At 49.9% G+C, this 21,319-nt stretch overlaps 1 protein-coding gene across 2 annotated transcripts in view; it reads right to left on the reverse strand.

Moving 5' to 3' along the window:
- Positions 1–20,178, reverse strand: part of LOC144822091 (indian hedgehog protein-like) — a 55,530-nt gene extending 35,352 nt beyond the window's left edge. The window contains exon 1 of one of the 2 annotated variants that reach the window (XM_078679213.1): positions 20,040–20,178. In XM_078679213.1, coding sequence (XP_078535339.1) covers positions 20,040–20,067 — 28 coding nt within the window. In that variant the 5' untranslated portion in view covers positions 20,068–20,178. The remainder of the gene's footprint in view (positions 1–20,039) is intronic. The other variant, XM_078679212.1, reaches the window with a different exon arrangement.
- Between the last annotated feature and the right edge of the window lie 1,141 nt (positions 20,179–21,319).

Raw genomic sequence — 21,319 nt, forward strand, 5'->3', positions numbered from 1 at the left:
CCAATCAGCTTCGCTTCACAAAGCTCCGTTGCGCGAAAAGTACGCGTCCTGGAGCGCTGCCCGGTCCGCTGTTACAGATATATATCTTTTTTTAAACGTTAATTTCTCAAAATCCACTGTAGCACATATATTGAGACCTACAAAAGGCACATCGGGCTACCAGTCCCTACAATTTTGCCAAGTTTCGTGCAAATCCATTCAGCCGTTCGGGCTAAAAGTGAGGCCAACCGCCCTATGGAAAACTCAATGTTAAAAACACGTTTTGGGACCCCCCTTTTTTCTCGGCCCCCCCTTGACGAACCCCCCCCAAATTTTCAAGGGCTGCTCAGAAACAAAATGTGCCATTTTCCTGAAAATTTCAGCCAATTCCGTCCACAAACGCCAAAGTTATTAGACATAGAATTTTCAAAAATCCCATAGAGAAAAAATCCTAACTATATATACCTACTGGCGACCGCCAGTAGGTAATATTGTCCATTGTGCAATAAATCGAAGGAGATTTAATCTACTGTGCGTGCTGGTCTGGTCAATTTCTTGGCAGTGGAGCTTCATTCTAATTGGCTGCCACGACCACAAGCTTCATTCTAATTGGCTGTCAACACTCCAAACCAGGAAGTGTTGGCAGCCATCTTGTGACTCGGTAGAAGCGAGTCACCAGAAAACAGAGATACAAAGATATAAAACAAGAGAAGGGGGCAGGGTAGAATCCCCCTGACCCCCTAGGCCTGCTCAGGCGGTCCCAGAAGGACCCCCAGGGCCAAAAAAAGCAATTTAAAAAAATGATGCACGGATTCCAGCGTTTTATTTTAATGAGGCCCCCAGGTGGTGCTAGGTTGCAGGGGCATTTCTTAAAAAATTATCTTCGGGGACCACCACCGCCCGGGGCTTCACTCATGTTGGAAGGGGGGCCTGGAGCCAGGGATGGCCCTGGGGACTGCCACCCCCCAGGGCCGGCTCCTGCAGTGTCCCGGGGTGCCCACCCCTGGGACACTGCTGTTTGCTATGACAGGGCAGGAGCCTCGCGGCTACCGCTCTGTCATAGCAAACTTGCTTTGGATTTTGGAAGCGAGAGCTGAGGAACTTGCTCTCGCTTCCAAAATCCAAAGCTGATTGCTTTTCCACACAGGGAGTTGCATGTCAGCAGCTCCACATGTGGAAAAGCAATGCCAGCTCCCACAGGACGCGGAGAGCTGGAGGCACCGTGGGAGCATTGGGGATCCCCCCAAGTGCCCCAATGGTGAGGCCAGGCCCTGGGGAATGGAGGCCATGGGAGGCGGGCCGACGTGGCCCTCTTCTCGTTGTTTTTTTAAAATAATGAACATGTCACCAGTTTATCAGCGATAGCAGCCTCAAAAAGCATCGTCACGGATGACCCTGGCAAATATTGGTAATGAGATGTAGAGTAGGCGTTCCCGTGCAAAAAGCAGCAAACACATCACTTCGCATGTTTCTCAACCACCAGCAAGATCGTCAAGAGAGTACAAAACAGGTGATATGGTGCGTTTACACCTGCTCTGAGCTGGTGTAAAGTCGGACTACAACCTGCAACATAACATCCCTTTACATCCTGTAAAGGGAGCCCAGCCCAGAGCCACACTTGAACGACAACAGATGCAATGGAGCCAACGATCATGCAGCTCAGACACCCAACACTGCTCCGACATCACCCGCCACTAGCCCCTTGTCTGCCATCCCCCCATCACCCCTCCCCAAACAAATGTGACAGCAACCTTACATTATAGTAAGGCTCAGATTTCACTCATACAAAACCATAGAAATTCAGCAGTTATAGTTACCTGAGCTAACTATAACTCATGTCCCAGGAATGCACTGCTTACGACCTCAAATATTACATCACTCATAAAATGGTCAGCATCATCACTGATGACATCGTAAGTGACATCACTGATGACATCCTCCACAGAACTACTCACACACCCACTCACACCCACATAGAAAGTTTCATACACCCATTCCCACTCCAATACAACCACTGACATACCCATTGACAGACCCACATAAGCACTAACACATCCACTTACTGATCCATAGAGCCACTCAATCAATCAATCATATCATTTGTAAAGCGCACTACTCATCCGTGAGGGTCTCAAGGCGCTGGGGTGGGGAATGCTGCTACTGCTCAAAAAGCCAGGTCTTGAGGAGTCTTCTGAAGGTCAGCTGGTCTTGGGTCTGCCATAGGAGGATGGGGAGGGTGTTCCAGGTCTTGGCGGCGAGGTGGGAGAACGATCTGCCGCAAGAGGTCGCTCTTCGGAAGCGGGGGACTGTGGCGAGGGCGAGGTCGGCAGAGCGGAGCTGTCGGGTGGGAATGTAGAAGCTGAGTCGTCTTTTGAGGTACGCTGGTCCGGTGTCGTGGAGTGATTTGTGTGCCTGGGTGAGGAGCTTGAAGGTTATTCTCTTGTTGACCGGGAGCCAGTGCAGGTCTCTCAGGTGGGATGTGATGTGGCTGCAGCTAGGTATGTCAAGGATCAGGCGTGCAGAGGCGTTCTGAATGCGTTGTAGCCATCTCAGGAGTTTGGCCGAGGCTCCTGTGTGGAGGGCGTTTCCGTAGTCCAACATGCTGCTGACGAGGGCCTGGGTGAGCTGTGGTATCTTCCACTAATTCTCACCCCCGGCAGCTCAGCTGACATTGGAGCGGCTCGCGGTGACATCATGCCAAATGTCACCGCGACCAGCGTTCTAAGTCGAGCGCCTGAGTGAGTGAAAGTGTCACTCGCCGTGGTTACCGCTGTGGCTGGGGTCGCTGAAGTTCATACTATGAAGATAAACGCGTGGAAGCTCTTCGGCCATTCTGGATTATAAAGGATGAGTTGTCCGTAGTTGACGATTGTCTCTTCAGAGGAACGAGGTTGGTACCTCCTGTGACGGTGAGAGAGAATCTTATTGACATGGCTCACGATGGCCATCTGGGCATCACCAAGACCAAACAAAGGCTGAGAGAAGACTATTTGTGGCCGAGTATGGACCTGGCGATTGAAAGGAAAGTGAGAGACTGCATCCCATGCAGCATCAGCGACAAAGTGCTGAGGCAATTGACACCTCCAATGGTGTGCAGACCACCACCATCTGGGCCCTGGGAGGAGTTGGCGTTGGATATCGTTGGTCCGTTGACAGGAGAGATGCGCACTCCGTATATTGTGGTGCTCATGGATCTGTACTCCAGATGGCCAGAAGTGAAATTGGTGAGTGAAATCACGACTAAGATAGTCATCGAGTTCCTTCAAGGGCTGTTCGAAAAGGAAGGATTACCCAGCAGTCTACTCACAGACAATAGTGTACAACTGTGCTAGAAGGAAATGGAGGATTTCCTTGGGGAGAGAGGAATCACACACAAGCGTTGTGCCCTGTACCACCCAGAGACAAACGGCATGGTAGAGCGCTTTAATAAGACTCTCAAAGAGAGTATCCAGTTAGCCAAGGCCAGTGGTATGAATTGGAAGGAGGAGGTATGGAGGCGCATAGAAGCATACAGGTTCACCCCGCACCAGACGACGGGGGTCACCCCATTCGAAATGCTTCGAGGAAGGATTCCTAACACCAAACTGTCACCAGGGTGGATGGGGTGGCGTAAGGGTTGGTCGGACCACTCCAAAGAAGCGAAAGGGTTGGTGAGGCAGGAAAAAGCTATCGGGGAGAGGAAAGAAAGATTCAACAGGCTTAACTCTACACGGGAGGCTGGTTTCAAAGTAGGGGATGACATAAAGATCAGGACACCTACCGGCAGGGCAAGTTGGTCAGGACATAGTAGGCCCACCAAGATCACAAAATTGTTCAGGAATGCTGTAAAGACCCAGGAGGGGAAGATTTGGAACCTGGGGAGAGTAGTGAAGTTTTGCCCACCCGGCCAAGGTTCAGATAGAGGCAGTGAGAGGGAGGACGACTCCGAGGAAAACAAGGGTCCCCTTCCCAAAAAACGGTGGTCGAACCCCCAACCTGGTAGAAGGGTTAGCCAGAGAATGACCAGGCCACCCAGACATTTTGAGCAGTACGTAATGATGTAATTTTTCTGAAATACTGGTTGTTGTGTTATTTTCTTTTCCGTTGGTGCTTTCCGCAGGGGAGGGGGATGTGTGGTATCTTCCACTAATTCTCACCCCCGGCAGCTCAGCTGACATTGGAGCGGCTCGCGGTGACGTCATGCCGAATGTCACCGCGACCAGCGTTCTAAGTCGAGCGCCTGAGTGAGTGAAAGTGTCACCCGCCGTGGTTACCGCTGTGGCTGGGGTCGCTGATGTTCATACTTGCTTGAGCTTTAAAATAAACTACCGTTTGGACTCCAAGCCTGGTTTCCGGTCATTTTATACCGCATTTCACATGAGCGTTCTTCTTGTTTCAGTGGGGATCCACTTGTAAATCCTGCGGAGCATGCGAAGGGTGTTGAAGCAGGAGGAGGAGATGGCGTTGACTTGTTTAGTCATGGAGAGGGTGGAGTCAAGGATGACCCCTAGGTTGCGTGCGTGGTCGGTGGGTGTTGGAGCAGTTTCCAGTGCAGTAGGCCACCAGGAGTCGTCCCAGGACAGAGGGGTGGATCCAAGGATGAAGACCTCCGTCTTGTCCGAGTTCAGCTTCAGTCGGCTGTTCCCCATCCATTCAGCGACGGCCTTCATTCCTTCATGAAGGTTGGTTTTGGCGGTGTGGGGGTCCTTGGTGAGGGAGAGGATCAGCTGGGTGTCATCGGCGTAGGAGATGATGTTGAGGTCGTGCTGACGGCAACGTAGGCGAGCGGTGCCATGTAAATGTTAAACAGAGTTGGGCTGAGGGATGAGCCCTGGGAAACGCCGCAGATGATCTTTGTGGCTTCAGAGCGAAAGAGGGGAAAGGCTGACGCTCTGTGTTCTGCCAGAGAGGAAGGAGGTGGTCCAGTCCAGGGCCTTCTCTTGGATCCCGGCGTTGTGGAGGCGTGTTCGTGGTGTGTGGTGGCAGACCGTGTCGAAGGCGGCTGACAGGTCCAGGAGGATGAGGGATGCTGTTTTTCCGTTGTCCAGCAGGGACTGGGAAGGGTCTAGGATGTTGTTCTCCTAGAGGTAGCAGGTCAGTTGTTCGTTGACGGTCTTCTCGATGACCTTTGCCGGGAACGGGAGCAGGGAGATGGGCCGGAAGTTCTTGAGGTCCTTGGGGTCTGCCTTGGGTTTCTTGAGTAAGGCGTTGATCTCGGCGTGCTTCCAGCTCTCCGGGAAGGTTGCTGTCTAGAAGGAGGTGTTGATAACTTTCCGGAGATGGGGCTGGCTTTGTTGAAGATGTGGGGTGTGGGCATGGGTCTAACGGAGATCCGGAGTGGATGGTGTTCATGATCTTGATGGTGTCGTCATCATTGATGTTGGTCCAGGAGAGCAGGCGGTTGGTGCGGATGGTGGATGTGGGGGCGGAGGTCTCAGTGGTTGTTGGAGCGGTCGTGGCGTTGAATCTGTCGTGGATGTCTGTGATCTTGTGGTGGAAGAAGGTGGCCAGCGAGTCGCATTGGTCTTGCGAGGGTGGGACGTCGTTGGTGTTGGAGCTGGGGTTGGAGAGTTCCTTCACGATGTTGGAGAGCTCTTTGCTGTTGTGCGTGTTGTTCTCTAGGCGGTCTTTGAAGGAGGCCCTTTTGGCGGATCTGATGAGGTGATGGTGTCGGCAGGTGGCGTTCTGTGGGCTGCGTGGCTGTCCGGTGTTCGTTCACGGAGGCAGATCTTCTCCCGCTTTCGGCAGGTTTGCTTGGAGGCCTGGAGGTCTTCAGTGAACCAGCTCGCTTTCTTGTTGGTGTGACTGTTGTGGGATTGCAGGGGGGTGGGGCTGGAGGGACGCAGCGGCTGGAACAAGGGGTGGGCCGCGGGAGAACTGGGCACAGGAAGGAAAAACAAGTTTAGGCAAGAAAACAAGTACAGGCATAGAGGAATAAAAACAAGTCTGGGCAAGAAAGCAAGTTAGGCACAGGAGAATAATAAAAGTCTGGACAAGAAAGCAAGTACAGGCACAGGGGAATAAAAACAAGTCTGGGCAAGAAAGCAAGTACAGGCATAAGGGAATTAAAACAAGTCTGGGCAAGAAAGCAAGGAGGCACAGGGGAGAAATACAAGAATAGGCAAAAACAATGCAGGCAGAGCCGTGCAGCAGCGTGGGGAGCGACCTGCCTGCGAGCATCCACTCACCTATACACCCACTCACACAACCACTAACTCACCCCTACACTCACTCATTCATCCACTTACCCACCCTTACAGCCACTCACACACTGAGTCAGTCACCCATACAGCTACTCACACACCTACTCACTCAATCATACAGTCAATCACTCAGCCACTCACTCACCCATACAATTACTCATGCACTCACTCACTGACTCATACTTATACTAACACATATATTCACTCACATATACAGTCACAAAAACAAGCACACACTCACCCATACAGCCACTCTCACTTTGCTCATTCACCCATATAGTCAGTCACATGCCCTCTCACTCACCCACCCATATACCACTGACAAACCCACTAACGCACCCACATAGCCACACACACAGTCACTCACTTATTTATTTAAAGAGTTTTATATAGCGCTGGCTAGACCCTAAGGTATCTGAGCGCTTTACATGAGAATCAACAATGTAACAGAAAAAGATCAACAATTACACAATACATAAAGAAATACGCAATACAATTAGGAGAGGAGAGAAAGGAAAGAGGGGGCAGCGGAGGTGAGAAAGGGAGGGTAAGGGAAGAGACAACAAGGAGAGACAAAAGGAAGTCTGTCGAAAGATCGACTGGGTAGGTGACAACCAAGGAGGGAATCCACGGCCCATCTCCCTTATAGCTAAACCAGGTAGCTCCATCGGGCATCAGACAAAATAGTTCAGTCTCAATACATTGAGAGAGGAGAGAAGGAGAGACATAAATAGATGGAGGATGCGGGAAGAGACGACAGGAGAGACAAAAGGAAGTCTGTCTAAAGACCGACTGGGTAGGTGACGTCCAAGGAGGGAGTCCCTGGCCAATCTCCTCTATAGCTGTCTAGCAGCTCCACCAGGGCATCAGCCATGTAGCTCAGGTCTCAGAGGTCAGAAAACATAAAGATAACAGTTTTGCAAAGTTACATTAGATACAATAGCCTAGTCACACATAGAATAACACGTCCCAATAGAGGATGGGGGAAAGGGGGAGGGGAGTGGAAAAAAAGGGGCTGGGAAGCAGGTCAATTCTGGCAGACCGGCAGTTGAGGAACAGTACATCATGAAGGCCCAAAAAGAGTGATAGGGACAATATCACAGGTGGAGTCACATAGTCATTAAGTCCAGCGCCAAATTCAATCACCATGTTGGGTTATCTCGGCAAAGTTGGGGGACCATAAGGAGGGGGTGAGACAAGGGAGCCCTATAAGTGGAAAATCAAGTCTGGAGTGGAGAGAGCGTCCAAGTGGGGGCCATCACAGGGCAATGGACGGGCAGGCGGTCAAAGGCGTGGACCATCGATAAGCAGTGATTGCGGAACCGGTCAAGGCAATCAAGGTGGAGTGCCAGGAGCCACAGTCCTTAACAACCTCAGCAGAAAATGGCAAACTCCCAGATCACCAGAAAATGAGAACCCCCAAAAAAATCTGAGGAGCAAAAACCAACCTCCAGTAGCAGGACTGGTTGGGGAAGGCAGGCGCACAAAATACGTTACAAATAGTATCACTCATTAGTAGTACATGTTTTCTGATTTAACATTTGTAGTGTCTTGCAATATATCTTTAATACCCAGAACTTTTAGAAAACACTCACAATCATTGGATGATGTCATGAGTGTTGGCACTGACCATGTCATGATGTGAAGTCATTAGCAGTGCATTGCAGGGGTGTAAATTTTAGTAAGCTCAGTTAAATATAACTGCTGAATTTCTATTGTTTTGTACGAGTGAAATCTGACTCTAACTATAATGTCCCTTTAACCTTTGGTTTTGTCAGTGAAAAAAAAGAATACATATATATATATATTCACTGAAAAAAACAACAGGTTACAGGATCGTTATAGTTAGGCTGACAATTTACTCATACAAAACCAGAGAAATTCAACCGTGACAGTTAGCTGAGCTAACTATAACTTGTGCCCCCGCAAAGCACTGCTGATTATGTCACATATTATTTACATCACTCATGATATGGTCAGTGACATCACTGATGACATCAACCAGTGACTGAGTGTTTCTAAAGTTTAAGAATACTACATTTATATATGCAAAAGTGTATTCGAAGAATGAGTGGGTCTATGCGTGTCTGTATGGATGATTTAGTGGGTGCGTGACTGACTGTATAGTGAGTGATTGAACATGTCTTAGTGAACGTATGGGTGAGTAACTAATCTATGTGAATGTGTGTATCAGTCTGTCAGTTGGTGTATAAGTGGCTGCATAGGTTGGTGAGTAGGTACATGAGTGTCTATATGAGTTATTGATTAGTTGTACCTGTATGTGTGCCTGAGTGTCTGTGTGGGTGGGTAAGGGGTGTATGACTCACTGCACGGATCTATGAGTGGGTGAATTGGTTCATGAGTGCGTCTTTGTGGGACTATATGGGTGAGTGACTGTACATATGGCTGTGTCTGTTAGTGTAATGGATGTCTCAGTGGTTTATGGGTGAGTAACTGCATATGTGAAAGGCAGCATATGTGAGTGTTGGAGAATATGTTATGTTATGTTAATAACTTTTATTAGGCGCACAGCTGCCCCAGCGAAGGGGCGTCCTAATATGCCTGAGTCAGCACCCTCCCGCCAGCTCAGCGAACCCCAGCCAGGCCGCCGACAACCTCACGAAGTGGATCAGCAACTGCGCGGACGAACTCGCCCCTCTGAGGACCCCGCCCAGCAGACCCGGCAGCAAGAGAGCCCCATGGTTCACCGACGAACTAAAGAGCTCCAAGAAGAACTGCCGAGCCCTCGAAAAGGCCTGGAGAAGGGAACCAACACCGGACAACATGACCACCCTCAAGCTGGCCACTCGGAAGCACCACCAACTGATCCGCGCCACCAAGAAAACTGCATTCAAGGACCGACTGGACAACAACGCACACAACTGCAAGGAACTCTTCAACATCGTGAAAGAGCTCTCCAACCCCAACGCAGGAAACAACGACATCACCCCATCGCAAGACCTCTGCAACTCCCTCGCCTCCTACTTCCACAACAAGATCGCGGACATACACAACAGCTTCAGCAGTCAACCATCGCACACAACGACCGCAGCAACGCCACCCACCACCAACCTCCGCGCCTGGACTCCGATCAGCACCGATGACATCGTCCGCATGATGAACTCCATCCACTCTGGATCTCCGACCGACCCCTGCCCTCACCACGTCTTCAACAAGGCCGACACTGTCATCGCACCCCACCTGCGGGACATCATCAACACCTCCTTCGACACCGCCACCTTCCCGGAGAGCTGGAAGCACGCCGAACTCAGCGCTCTACTAAAGAAACCAACAGCGGACCCCACCGAACTCAAGAACTACCGCCCCATCTCGCTCCTCCCGTTTCCAGCCAAAGTCATCGAGAAGACCGTCAACAAACAGCTGGCCGCCTTCCTCGAGACGAACGGATCCCTCGACCCTTCACAGTCTGGCTTCCGAGCCAACCACAGCACCGAGACCGCCCTCATCGCTGCCACCGATGACATCCGAGCCCTGATGGACAACGGAGAAACAGCGGCCCTCATCCTCCTAGACCTCTCCGCCGCATTCGACACGGTCTGCCACCGCACCCTAGTGCAACGCCTCAGCAACGTCGGAATTCAAGAGAAGGCACTGGAATGGATCGTCTCCTTCCTCGACGGAAGAACACAGAGAGTCTGTCTACCACCGTACAAGTCAGAGGCCACCGAAGTCATCTGCGGCGTCCCTCAAGGATCCTCGCTGAGCCCCACCCTCTTCAACGTCTACATGAGCCCCCTCGCGCCCATCGCACGCCAACACAACCTGAACATCATCTCCTACGCCGACGACACCCAGCTGATCCTCTCACTGACCAACGACCCCGCCGCTTCCAGAGCCAACCTTCACGAAGGGATGAAAGCTGTAGCCGAATGGATGACGACCAGCCGCCTGAAACTGAACTCAGACAAGACGGAAGTCCTCATCCTGGGCTCCTCGCCCTCCGCCTGGGACGACTCCTGGTGGCCCCCCGCCCTGGGCTCCGCACCCACACCGACAGACCACGCACGCAACCTGGGCTTCATCCTGGACTCCTCCCTCTCCATGACCAGGCAAGTCAACGCCGTCTCCTCGTCATGCTTCAACATCCTGCGCATGCTACGAAAGATCTTCCGGTGGATCCCCACCGAGACCAGGAAGACGGTCACCCAGGCCCTCAACACCAGCCGACTGGACTACGGCAACGCCCTCTACGCCGGAACCACCGCCAAGCTCCAGAAGAGACTCCAGCGGATCCAGAACGCCTCAGCCAGACTCATCCTCGACATCCCCCGACGCAGCCACATCTCCGGACATCTTAGAGACCTGCACTGGCTCCCCGTCAACAAAAGAATCACCTTCCGTCTCCTCACCCACGCACACAAAGCCCTACACGACCAAGGCCCGAGCTACCTCAACAACCGCATCAACTTCTACGCTCCCAAACGCCACCTCCGATCAGCCAGTCACGCCCTCGCCGCCGTACCCCGCATCCGAAGATCGACAACAGGAGGAAGGTCCTTCTCCCACCTGGCCGCCAAGACCTGGAACTCCCTCCCGACCGACCTGCGCCTGACCCAAGACCACCTTTCCTTCAGGAAGAAGCTCAAGACCTGGCTGTTCGAGCAGTAGCAGCACCCCCCCCCCCAAGCGCCTTGAGACCCTCCGGGTAAGTAGTGCGCTATATAAATGTCCATGATTGATTGATTGATTGATTGAATATAAGTGACGGTATGTGTGAGTGAGTATGGCACGGGTCTGCACCGGCATGCAGATCTCGTGGTCTTTTCCTGTAGCCAGAGGGACTCGCCAAGGGTGTTCCCTATCCCCGGTGATATTCTCACTTGCCATGGAACTACTCGCTGCCATGCTGTGTGTTAGAGGCTCTTTTGGGTGTGTTAGGGTGGGACCAGATTGGCATATGATATCTTTGTAAACAGATAATGTGTTGGTGTACCTTAGGGATCCTGTTCAATCACAACCATCCCTTTATGACCTGCTTGATCTTTTTGGGTCGATGACAGGCCTCAGGGTCAACTGGGATAAGTCTCGCATGTTTCCTCTGCGCTGCTTAGCACCGGAACCCAGAGAAGAGCTGGAGCACCTCCCCTGGAGCTTTGACACTTTCATTACCTCAAGGCAAATGTATACGTATAGTAGGGCCTTGGCCTTGATTAACCAGTCCATGCATTGTTGGATGCAGTTGCCCCTCTAACCCATGGGCAGGGCCTCTGTGACAAAGATGCTAATTCTCCTGTGGCTCCTATATTTCTTTGCGACTCTGCCATTGGTAACTCCCAGGCCAATTTTTCGGTCATTGCGGAGCCTGGAGTCTGAGCTTACCTGGGGACCCGCTCGGAAATTAGTCTCGCTATCCGTGCTTCAACGTCCCATGCTCCTGGGGGGATTTGGGGTTCCAGACATGGAACTATATTTCAGGCAGCCCAACTGCAAAGGCCTATGCACTGGTGTAGGCAAGTAAGAGCTGCTTTCATGGCCCCCCCCACACTTTTTGCTGGTGTCATTATGTTTTTCTGACTATTCTGACTGGGATCCTGCAAATCAGTACCCCCGTCTCTGTGCTTCTTCCCTAAATGGGGCATGGTGAGTACTTAGGTACAACCCACATTGGCTACTGATGTTCCCTTCTACTTGGCATAGGTACCCCAAGGGTCCCCCATGGGATGAAGCATGTAGTATGCCACTGATGGGAACCACAAGAATTGTAACTACAGGCCTGCCATTGCAGCCTGTTTAAGCTGGTGCTCGCACCACTTACGACAGATATACGTTTTCTTATATCGGAGGTCACTGCACTTAAAACCTATAAATCAACCCTAAGGCAGGCCTTTCAATCCTGAAGGCAGGGCGCTTGGTTATGTGTGAGGGTGCCCCTGCATGAGCAGGACACCCCTACAAACCATGGAGTCCATTCTCCTGGGTTGTAAGTGCATCAGCCATTCCGATACATAGATTGGCCATGTGTCATTATGCAATGGCTAACTCTAAACTGGCTGTAACGCACCCTGTCATGTTTGGTATCAAACATGTTGGAACCATACCCCAACACCGTAAATGATGTTGGAGGAATGATTCCATGCACCGTGAAGCTCCTCCGGGAGGCACTCAATGCTCCTGGTGTCAGTCTTCTAGACCCGGACCACAAACTAATGCTGCTACCGACCAGAGACACGAGCTTCTGAGGCGTCCTCGAAGTTGTGCATTGGGGTTTGAGAAGCCCCAACCCCGAGCAGTAAGTGCACCGAAGCTCAGCCCTCCACACTCCATGAGTGCCGAGTGGGGCCTGTGCCTGCATTTCTCCTCGACGCGTCTTCGCGGTTGCTAGCCCGTTGGCTAGTGGCCCTCCTGAAGACATCCTTTTGAATCAACACCACTTGCCTGGTTGCTCTAGGCTTGCTCCTGCTTTCCAGTAAGGGGGAAGCTCCACAGACCTTGCTGGTCTGAACAGAAGCCGATCGTCCCTTCCTGCGTGGGTTGCCTCTGCCACGGCTTGTTGGGTCCAAACCGGATACCGACGCCGCCAACAGCGAGATCCTTCGTGGGACAGTCCATATCCAGCTCCTGGTCATCGCCGACGCCTCCTGGTCCACGTGGCTGCAGAGACAAGCTTCACATCCTCACCTGATTGCATTTCGACATCGCCTGGTTCCTTCCTGGTTCCTTCCCAGTCACTGGCTAGTGACCCAGACTCTGTCCCCTCTGCTTTCAGGTTCTTCTCGACTCCGATCCACCCTTGGATCCACCCGGACATCTTCCTCCTGGTCGCCTGTAGCATCTTCTTGCAGCTCTCCATAGGATTCAACGACGAAACCCGACACAAAAGAACACCTATGCACCCGACTTCGCTGGGTGAGGTAACTCGAGTACTCCGGTGCTCCCGTAGGTAACAACTATCCAAGTGTCCTAGTTTAACAGGGTTTTCCCGTAGTCCAACCGGAAGTGTCCAAAATCAACTACTTTGTAAACTTTACGTTCCCATTGAAAGTCTATGGTAACTCGCTTGTGTGTGCAGACACGGCACACGCATCATGTGGGTCTCCTAATTCCAGTTCTTTGGTTGATCAGTGTAGCGCCAGCGATTTCCTAGGCCCTAGGCCTACTCACCTTTCCTGAAGTGGTTCTTATACCACTTCTTTAGTATATGGTTCGTGAGGCCCCTAGAGCAGAATTTTATTTGTGCAACTTATAGTATGCTTATTGAGTAACTTGTGCTGTATCTCGAACTCTGACCTCATAAAGAGTGCAGAGGGGTTGTGTTAATAATAAATACTTATATATTTGATATATACCTTGTGTGGTGTCCTTTCATTTGGTATTCAAGGGATTGTTATTGGTAAAACAATTGGCTTCACATGCTCTCTAAAGTGTTAGCCTAAGACTGCTTTGTCCATGCTACCACTAGGATAGCTGGTCTATAAGGTTGACTTTACAACCATCACCATAAGGGTTGTTTGGACTGATACAGGGTGCCCACTAGAATAGTGGACATCATATATCAGGCCAACTTCTCACAGTGGATATTAGTCAGTAATTTGGAGTGAGAAGGATAGCGGAGGGATAAAAGGGGAAGAAAGGTTTGCATTCATATAGCACTTCATATAGCACTTGTTACCCCTGAGGGATGTTGAAGCACTTTTCTGGCGAGTAGCACGCCACTCCAGAACTCATAAAGGATTAGTGTTGAAAATTAGTATATAAAATATGAAGTACTTTGAGTAGTGGATATGTTATTCAGTTATTTAGGTAGAGAAGGATAGGTGGCGGGATAGTGAAGGGCTTGCTACCCCTGATCGGGTTTTGAAGCGCAAGTAGCATGCTACTCTAGAACCCATCAGGATTAGTGTTGAATTAGTATGGTAAAACATGAAAGTAATTTTAGTGGTGGATATGTTAGTCAGTTATTTGGATTGAGAAGGGTTGGGGAGGGATAGAAAAGAGGGAAGAGTTTAGAAACGTTTGTTTTGGGGGATCGGTATAGTAAAAGAGGTGTAAGATGATGCAAGGAGGGGTAGAGTAGGAGAGTCTAGAAAGGGTTATTTTGGGGGTCATAGTAGTGGCATGGGGCTTGGGGTTAAATGAGAGAGTGGATGTGGCGGATATATTGAGCGAAGTATATGCTGAGAAATAGGGAAGCGCATTGGAAATGCTAAATTAGAAGAAAGTGATAAATATATAGATCCATAAGTACATTGAAAGTATATGGATGCATAATGGAGGTATGTATATTGGGCAGCATTTCTGGAGCTGGCCCTGGTCAGTCTCGAACAGGCTCAACTGCCCTTGTCCTCTCCGCCCTTAGCCTCGACGCCTGGGCTGAGACACCCTAAGCCTGGTCTTTTATAGCCCTAGTAATCAGGTGACCCCGTCAGCCAATGGGAGCCCTAGCCCTAACACTATCCAATCCCAACACTAGCTCTAAAAATCTAGAACCAATAGGAGACCAGGACCTTACAGCCAATCTTAGCCCTTGTCCAAGCACCCAATCAATTCAAAAACCCTAATCTCTATGTACAATAGAGGCCCTAGCCCTACCAGTAGTCCCACCCCAAGTCCAAGCAACTAATGGCACAGGAAGCCCTTATCCCTACTTCCAATAGAAAGCCTAACCCTACTCTTAGTCCCACAACCAGTCCAGCAACCAATAACACCAGAAGCCCTAATCGCTACTTCCAATTAAAAGTCTAACCCCAGCCCTAGTCCCACCCTAATCCCAACAACCAATAACACAGGAAACCCTAGTCCCTACTTTCAATAGAAATCCTAACCCTAGCCCTAGTCCCAACCCCACATTGATTGAATCACAGACCCAGAAACCAATCAGAACACTCAAATACCCAACCAATGAGGACACTAACCATAATCCAATAGAAACATCAGATACAACCACCAATCAGTGTACACATGTACCACACAATATCAGACCATATAAGGTCCCAGCGACCTCAGACAAGGTTTGCTGGCCAGGGAGTTGGAAGCTGGTTTTCCTGTTCGGAATCTCCTAGGAGACAGCCAGGCTCAATCCACACTTTGGACTTCTGCAGGTAAAGGCCTCACTAACTCGAAATCTAACAATACTGTTTGAATAAAACTTTACTCCCTTAACTGGCCAAAAAACGAAGTGCACAGTCCCTAGTCAACACAGCCCACAGAAGCACCCTCTGATGTAGAATATCCCTGTTGCTAGGGGGGAAGGGGGGCTGGTTTCACTGACTTATGAACACAAAATGGTGGCTGGGGGTGCACTGTTTTAACATACAGGTCTTAGCACAGAGCAAAGGAGAAATTTGGAGGGAAAACTGAAAGTCATCAGCAAAGAGAGGGAAAAACGACAGAGTTTGGACTGCAAATCCCACATTTCAACACGTTAAATGGAAGCAATCATGGGCAGGAAAAAACACAAGTTTAAAACACAAAATAGGTGATAAAATATCCAATTACAGGCAGGTTAATACTACAATTTTTAAACTGTAACAGCCACAGGCAAAGACAGAAATCACAGAAAGGGAAAATCGTTTTTTTTTTAAACTTTCGTCTTGGGAAGAGACAGCACTAGTCTGTCTCCTTACCACTTCCTAGACTCTGCTCACTGCAATCTGGGGCACAAGGAGGCTGCAACTCACAAGAAGGAGGAGAGAAGGAGGAGAATGATTTGGGGTGCACCCAGCAAGGCCTTAAGGGGCCTGGGCTAGTGTGAGGGGACGACTCAGAGTTGCCTGGTAGCTGAATAGCCAATCCCCAGTCCTGGCTCTGCTGGCCTGGGGGGGAGGGCTGGGGACCAGCTTTTCCTGTTCAGAATCTCCTAGGAGACAGACAGGCTCAATCCACACTTTGGACTTCTGCAGGTAAAGGCCTCACTAACTTGAAATCTAACAATACTGGCAACACACCATTACTACGCGGGCATTTCTACGAACTGCTATTTTTTAGGTTGCGTTTCTTTTACTTCGCATGTTTTTACATAGCATTCTGTTACCTCGCAAATGCTATTACTCCGCATTATTTTACTTCGACGGGACGTGCAAATGGGAGAGAGGTAAGTGGGAGTGTGTATTTTTTTAAGGGTGTTTGACTAGTAGTTTTTTAGCTTTAGTGTAGTGCAGGGGGTTGTGTTTTAGGGTAGTGTTTGTAATGTTTGTGTAGTGTGTGGTAGTATTTGAGGGTTTAGGGTAGTGTCAGAGGGTTGTGTAGGGTAGTGTTTAAGTATAGGAGACGGACTGGTAGTAGGGGTAGGGTCGTGCTGGGGGTAGTGATTTAAGGTTTAGGGTAGTGTTGTAGTGTTTGTGTAGTGTAGGGTAGTTTTTTTGTGTTTAGGGTAGTTTCGGAGGGTTGTGTAGGGTAGTGTTTTAGTGTAGGGGACAGACTGGTAGTAGGGATAGGTTCGTGATGGGGTAGTAATTTAGGGTTTAGGGTAGTGTTGTAGTGTTTGTGTAGTGTAGTGTGTAGTGTAGTGTTTTAGGGTTTAGGGTAGCGTAAGGGGATCGTGTAGGGTAGTGTATCAGTGTAGGGGACGGACTGGGGGTAGTGTCATACTGGGTGAAGAGTTATAGGGTTTTGGGTAGTGTTGTAGTGTTTGTGTAGTGTAGGGTAGTGTTTTAGGGTTTAGGGTAGTGTCAGGGGGTCGTGTAGGGTAGTGTTTGAGTGTAGGGAACGGACTGGGAGTAGGGGTTATGTAGTGTAGGGTAGTGTTTTAGGGGTTAGGGTGGTGTCAGGGGGACATTTAGGGAAAAGTTGGCGTGTAGGGGCAGGACTGTGGCACAGGGTAGGGTTGTGCTAAAGGTAGTGTTGAAGGGATTAGAGTAGTGTTGAAACGTTTGTGTAGTGTAGTGTATTTGCCATTTGTATTTTGCGAAGTGCAGGGGTGTTTATTTATTTATTAAAAGTTACAAAAATAATTTTAAACCTTTCAAAGTGTTTGGGTGTTTATTAAAAGAAAATAAACATTGTGAAAAAAAGATGTGTATTAAATTTAATAACCGACTATTATTATTAAAAATATATTTAAAAATACTCCCCCACCCAAACCCCTATTTCCCTGTAATCCCGTCTCAGGGGTTAGGTTACTTTATTTTTTTTTTTAAATGGTACATATTTTCGGAGTAGTGGTCTGCGAAGTAATTAACTGCGCAGTAAAAGCAGTTTCTTATTTTCCAAATGCATTTGCGGAGTAATGGTTTGCTAATTAAAAATATGCTGAGTAATGGTAGATGCGATGTAAAAACATCACACTACATGCGAAGAAATGGCATGCTAAGTAGTGTCATATATTCAACAATACTGTATGAATAAAACTTTACCCCCTCTACTGGCCAAAAAACGAAGTGCACAGTCCCTAGTAAACACAGTTTAAACAGCTCACAGAAGCACCCTCTGATGTAGAATATCCCTGTTGCTGGGGGGGGGGGGGGGATTTAAGGGTGTTGGTTTCACTGGCTTGTGAACAAAAAATGGTGGCTGGGGGTGCACTGATTTAACATACAGGTCTTAGCACAGAGCAAAGGAGAAATTTGGAGGGAAAACTGAAAGTCATCAGCAAAGAGAGGGAAAAACGACAGAGTTTGGACTGCAAATCCCACAATTCAACACGTTAAATGGAAGCAATCATGGGCTGGAAAAAACACAAGTTTAAAACACAAAATAGGTGATAAAACATCTAATCACAGGCTGGTTAAAACTACAATTTTTAAACAGTAACAACCACAGGCAAAGACAGAAATCACAGAAAGGGAAAATCGTTTTTTTAAAAAAACAACAATTAACAAACAACCTTTTTTCTGCTCATCTTTGAATTACATAATCGGCACCACCAACATGCGGCAGCTGTCATAAGTGCAGGTTCTGGCAATTAAGGGCCAGTGCCGGCAATTAAGTGCAGCTGCCGAGCACCGGAAGCACCAGCTTAAATTAAGCATTAAACCCAAGACTCACAGTCAGGAAACAGCCCAAGTTTTAGAGCTAGGTAACAACCCAAGACTCACAGCAGGGAACAGCAAAAGACTTACAGCCCGGGAACAGCTCAAGGTTCACTGGCTGGGAAGACCAAAAGACTCACAGCCAGAGAACAGCTCAAGACTCACAGCCAGAGAACAATCCAAGACTCACAGCCAGAGAACAGTCCAAGTCTCACAACCAGAGAACAGCTCAAGACTCACAGCCAGAGAACAGCTCAAGACTCACAGCCAGAGAACAGTCCAAGACTCATGGCCAGAGAACAGTCCAAGCCTCACAGCCAGAGAACAGCTCAAGACTCACAGCCAGAGAACAGCTCTAGACTCACAGCCAGAGAACAGCCCAAGACTCAGGGTCAGAGAACAGAACACGACTCACAGCCAGAGAACAGCCCAAGACTCAGGGTCAGAGAACAGAACACGACTCACAGCCAGAGAACAGCTCAAGACTCACAGCCAGAGAACAATCCAAGACTCACAGCCAGAGAACAGTCCAAGTCTCACAACCAGAGAACAGCTCAAGACTCACAGCCAGAGAACAGCTCAAGACTCACAGCCAGAGAACAGCTCTAGACTCACAGCCAGAGAACAGCCCAAGACTCAGGGTCAGAGAACAGAACACGACTCACAGCCAGAGAACAGCTCAAGACTCACAGCCAGAGAACAATCCAAGACTCACAGCCAGAGAACAGTCCAAGTCTCACAACCAGAGAACAGCTCAAGACTCACAACCAAAGAACAGTCCAAGACTCAAAGCCAGAGAACAGTCCAAGCCTCACAGCCAGAGAACAGCCCAAGACTCACAGCCAGAGAACAGTCCAAGACTCACAGCCAGAGAACAGCTCTAGACTCACAGCCAGAGAACAGTCCAAGACTCACAGCCAGAGAACAGCTCTAGACTCACAGCCAGAGAACAGCCCAAGACTCAGGGTCAGAGAACAGAACACGACTCACAGCCAGAGAACAGCTCAAGACTCACAGCCCGAGAACACTCCAAGACTCATGGTCAGCGAACAATCAAAGACTCAGGGTCAGAGAACAGAACACGACTCACATCCAGAGAACCGCCCCAGAAGCACTCGCAGCCCGAGAACAGCCCAAGACTCACAGCCAGAGAACAGTCAAAGACTCACAGCAAGCGAAAAACCCACAATTGAAAGCCAGAGAACAGCGCAAGAGGCAGAACAAGGCAACAGCCCAAATATTGCTGCCAGCTCTCTCAGGTCTCAGTGAGGGTCGGTTGCAGACCCAGACTGAGGCAGCCAGCTCTCGACTCACTATCCTGAGGCCAGCACGGGTCATCCTGAAGAAGGCTGGATACTCATAACTAGAGCCGCCACATGAAACAGCAATGGAACACCTCCAGAACAACGAGTGCTCGGTGCCTGCCTTTCATTGCTAGAATATAACTACGGCTTCCATGTTTCCGTTTTTACTGATGTGTACAGAGAGATGCAGACAGAAAACTATGTGTTTCCTGTTGGTATTTATTTTTAAAAGCAGAAAAATATGCAAAATTGTTCTTCTTGTGGTGGCTCCATTCTGCACTTCGTGATTTCCAGGACAACCGCTGAGCAGACAGACTGCGCGGGAGGTTAGAAAACAGGTTCCGATTTCCCTAAATACAGGCATGTGCTAGCAAGTATGTGTATTACAACACTGGTATTTACCTGTGGGTGTAAGCTTTGGCTACATTTGCTACAACGCGACAGCTGGCAAAGTATGAATGTGTATGTATCAGTTAAATAAACGGAGAAACACACCATTGTACGACTCCATTTATTATGAAAACAAAATAAATAGGGATAAATAATAAGAAGAAGAAATATGTTTAAGGAGGGCTCCGGGCTCTCTGGGGCTCCGCGCTCTCTGGGGCCCCAGGCACATGGCCCCTGCCCCCACATCCCACACTCACTTGGTTCGGGGTCAGCTTGCTCCGCCATGGTGCCGGCTGGGACAGGTGGGTCGTCTCGCTGTGCAGGGGGTGCTGGGTCTCAGCTCACTCGCCAGGGGCTCTGAAGCCCCCGCTCCACAGGCCGCCTTTTAACTGCTCTGGGGGGGTGGGGGGGCGTGTGCTGCAGCGCGGGCCTCGGCCCGTCCGCCCCACGCCTCCCCCCCGCCCCCCCTCCCACCTTGGCCACTCACTGACTTGGCACACACTTCACTCTTAGGGGAAAATCCATTGGAAGAAATGCCCGGCCCCGACCCCTGCTCCCGAGCCCCCCCACACACACACACACCGCCCCCCCCCCCCCACCCCCTCCCCCACCCCGTCAAGTGCCTCAGCCCGCCGTCTGCAGCTTCCAGGCACACACACACCTGCTGATGTCTGTAACCTCAGGCCCGGCCCCGGAACAAAAAAAGCTTCTTGTGCCCAAATTTGAATACTTGAAACTCAAAGAGTTAGTGAAAACAAACATTTTCCTTTCAGATCTGCATATGTTATGTTACAAAAATAGATTAAAACATATTGCTCAAACCAGTATTTCTGAGCCTCTTCATGCATGCCTAACAGTTTTCGGGAAGGCAAAAACAGAAATATCTGCGGTGCTTTAGGGGTGGGGGGGGGCATAGACAGACGGGCAGGCACCGACATACAGGTAGCAGCTGTATTTCTAAGTTTCTCTCTGACGTAGGGGAGGCACAAACCGACGGGGGAGCACATCTAGTTACAACACCGGCTGGACGCTCAGGGGGATTTCTGGGGTCCTCATCTTGAAAGTGAAAGGGAGAGAGGTCCCCGGGTCTCTGCCAACATTCTCCACGCACCCTTGTGCCAGGGACGTGGGAAAACAACATTTCAGCAGTCAGACTGAAACTGAAAGGCAAATCTAATCTGTGCTGTGACCCGCAGCGCGAGCGGTCACTGCACTGACCCCGCTGTGTAAATTGATACTTGTATAGCCGAGCGCACTACTCACCCGCAAGGGTCTCAAGGCGCTTGTACGAATACCGCTGTGGAACCCATCCTGGCTTTCCCTGTGAGGTGTCCACTCTTGGGGGCCCGCCCCTGTGCCAATGAAGGGGGTGGGCATCCGATAGCTGGCAGGAGCTTTCCTTTTCTAATATGCTGTGGCTAGCATACCCTATGCCCCCCCGCGCACTTAGTAGGTAGTGAAAGAGAGAGACATCGTTGGGGTGCAGTGTACCCCTCAGACCTCAGGGTCCCGATGCCACTGGGCTCGCTGCCCCATA

Source organism: Lissotriton helveticus, chromosome 3_1 (assembly GCF_964261635.1).
Source record: "Lissotriton helveticus chromosome 3_1, aLisHel1.1, whole genome shotgun sequence".
Taxonomy (NCBI): Eukaryota; Metazoa; Chordata; class Amphibia; order Caudata; family Salamandridae; genus Lissotriton; species Lissotriton helveticus.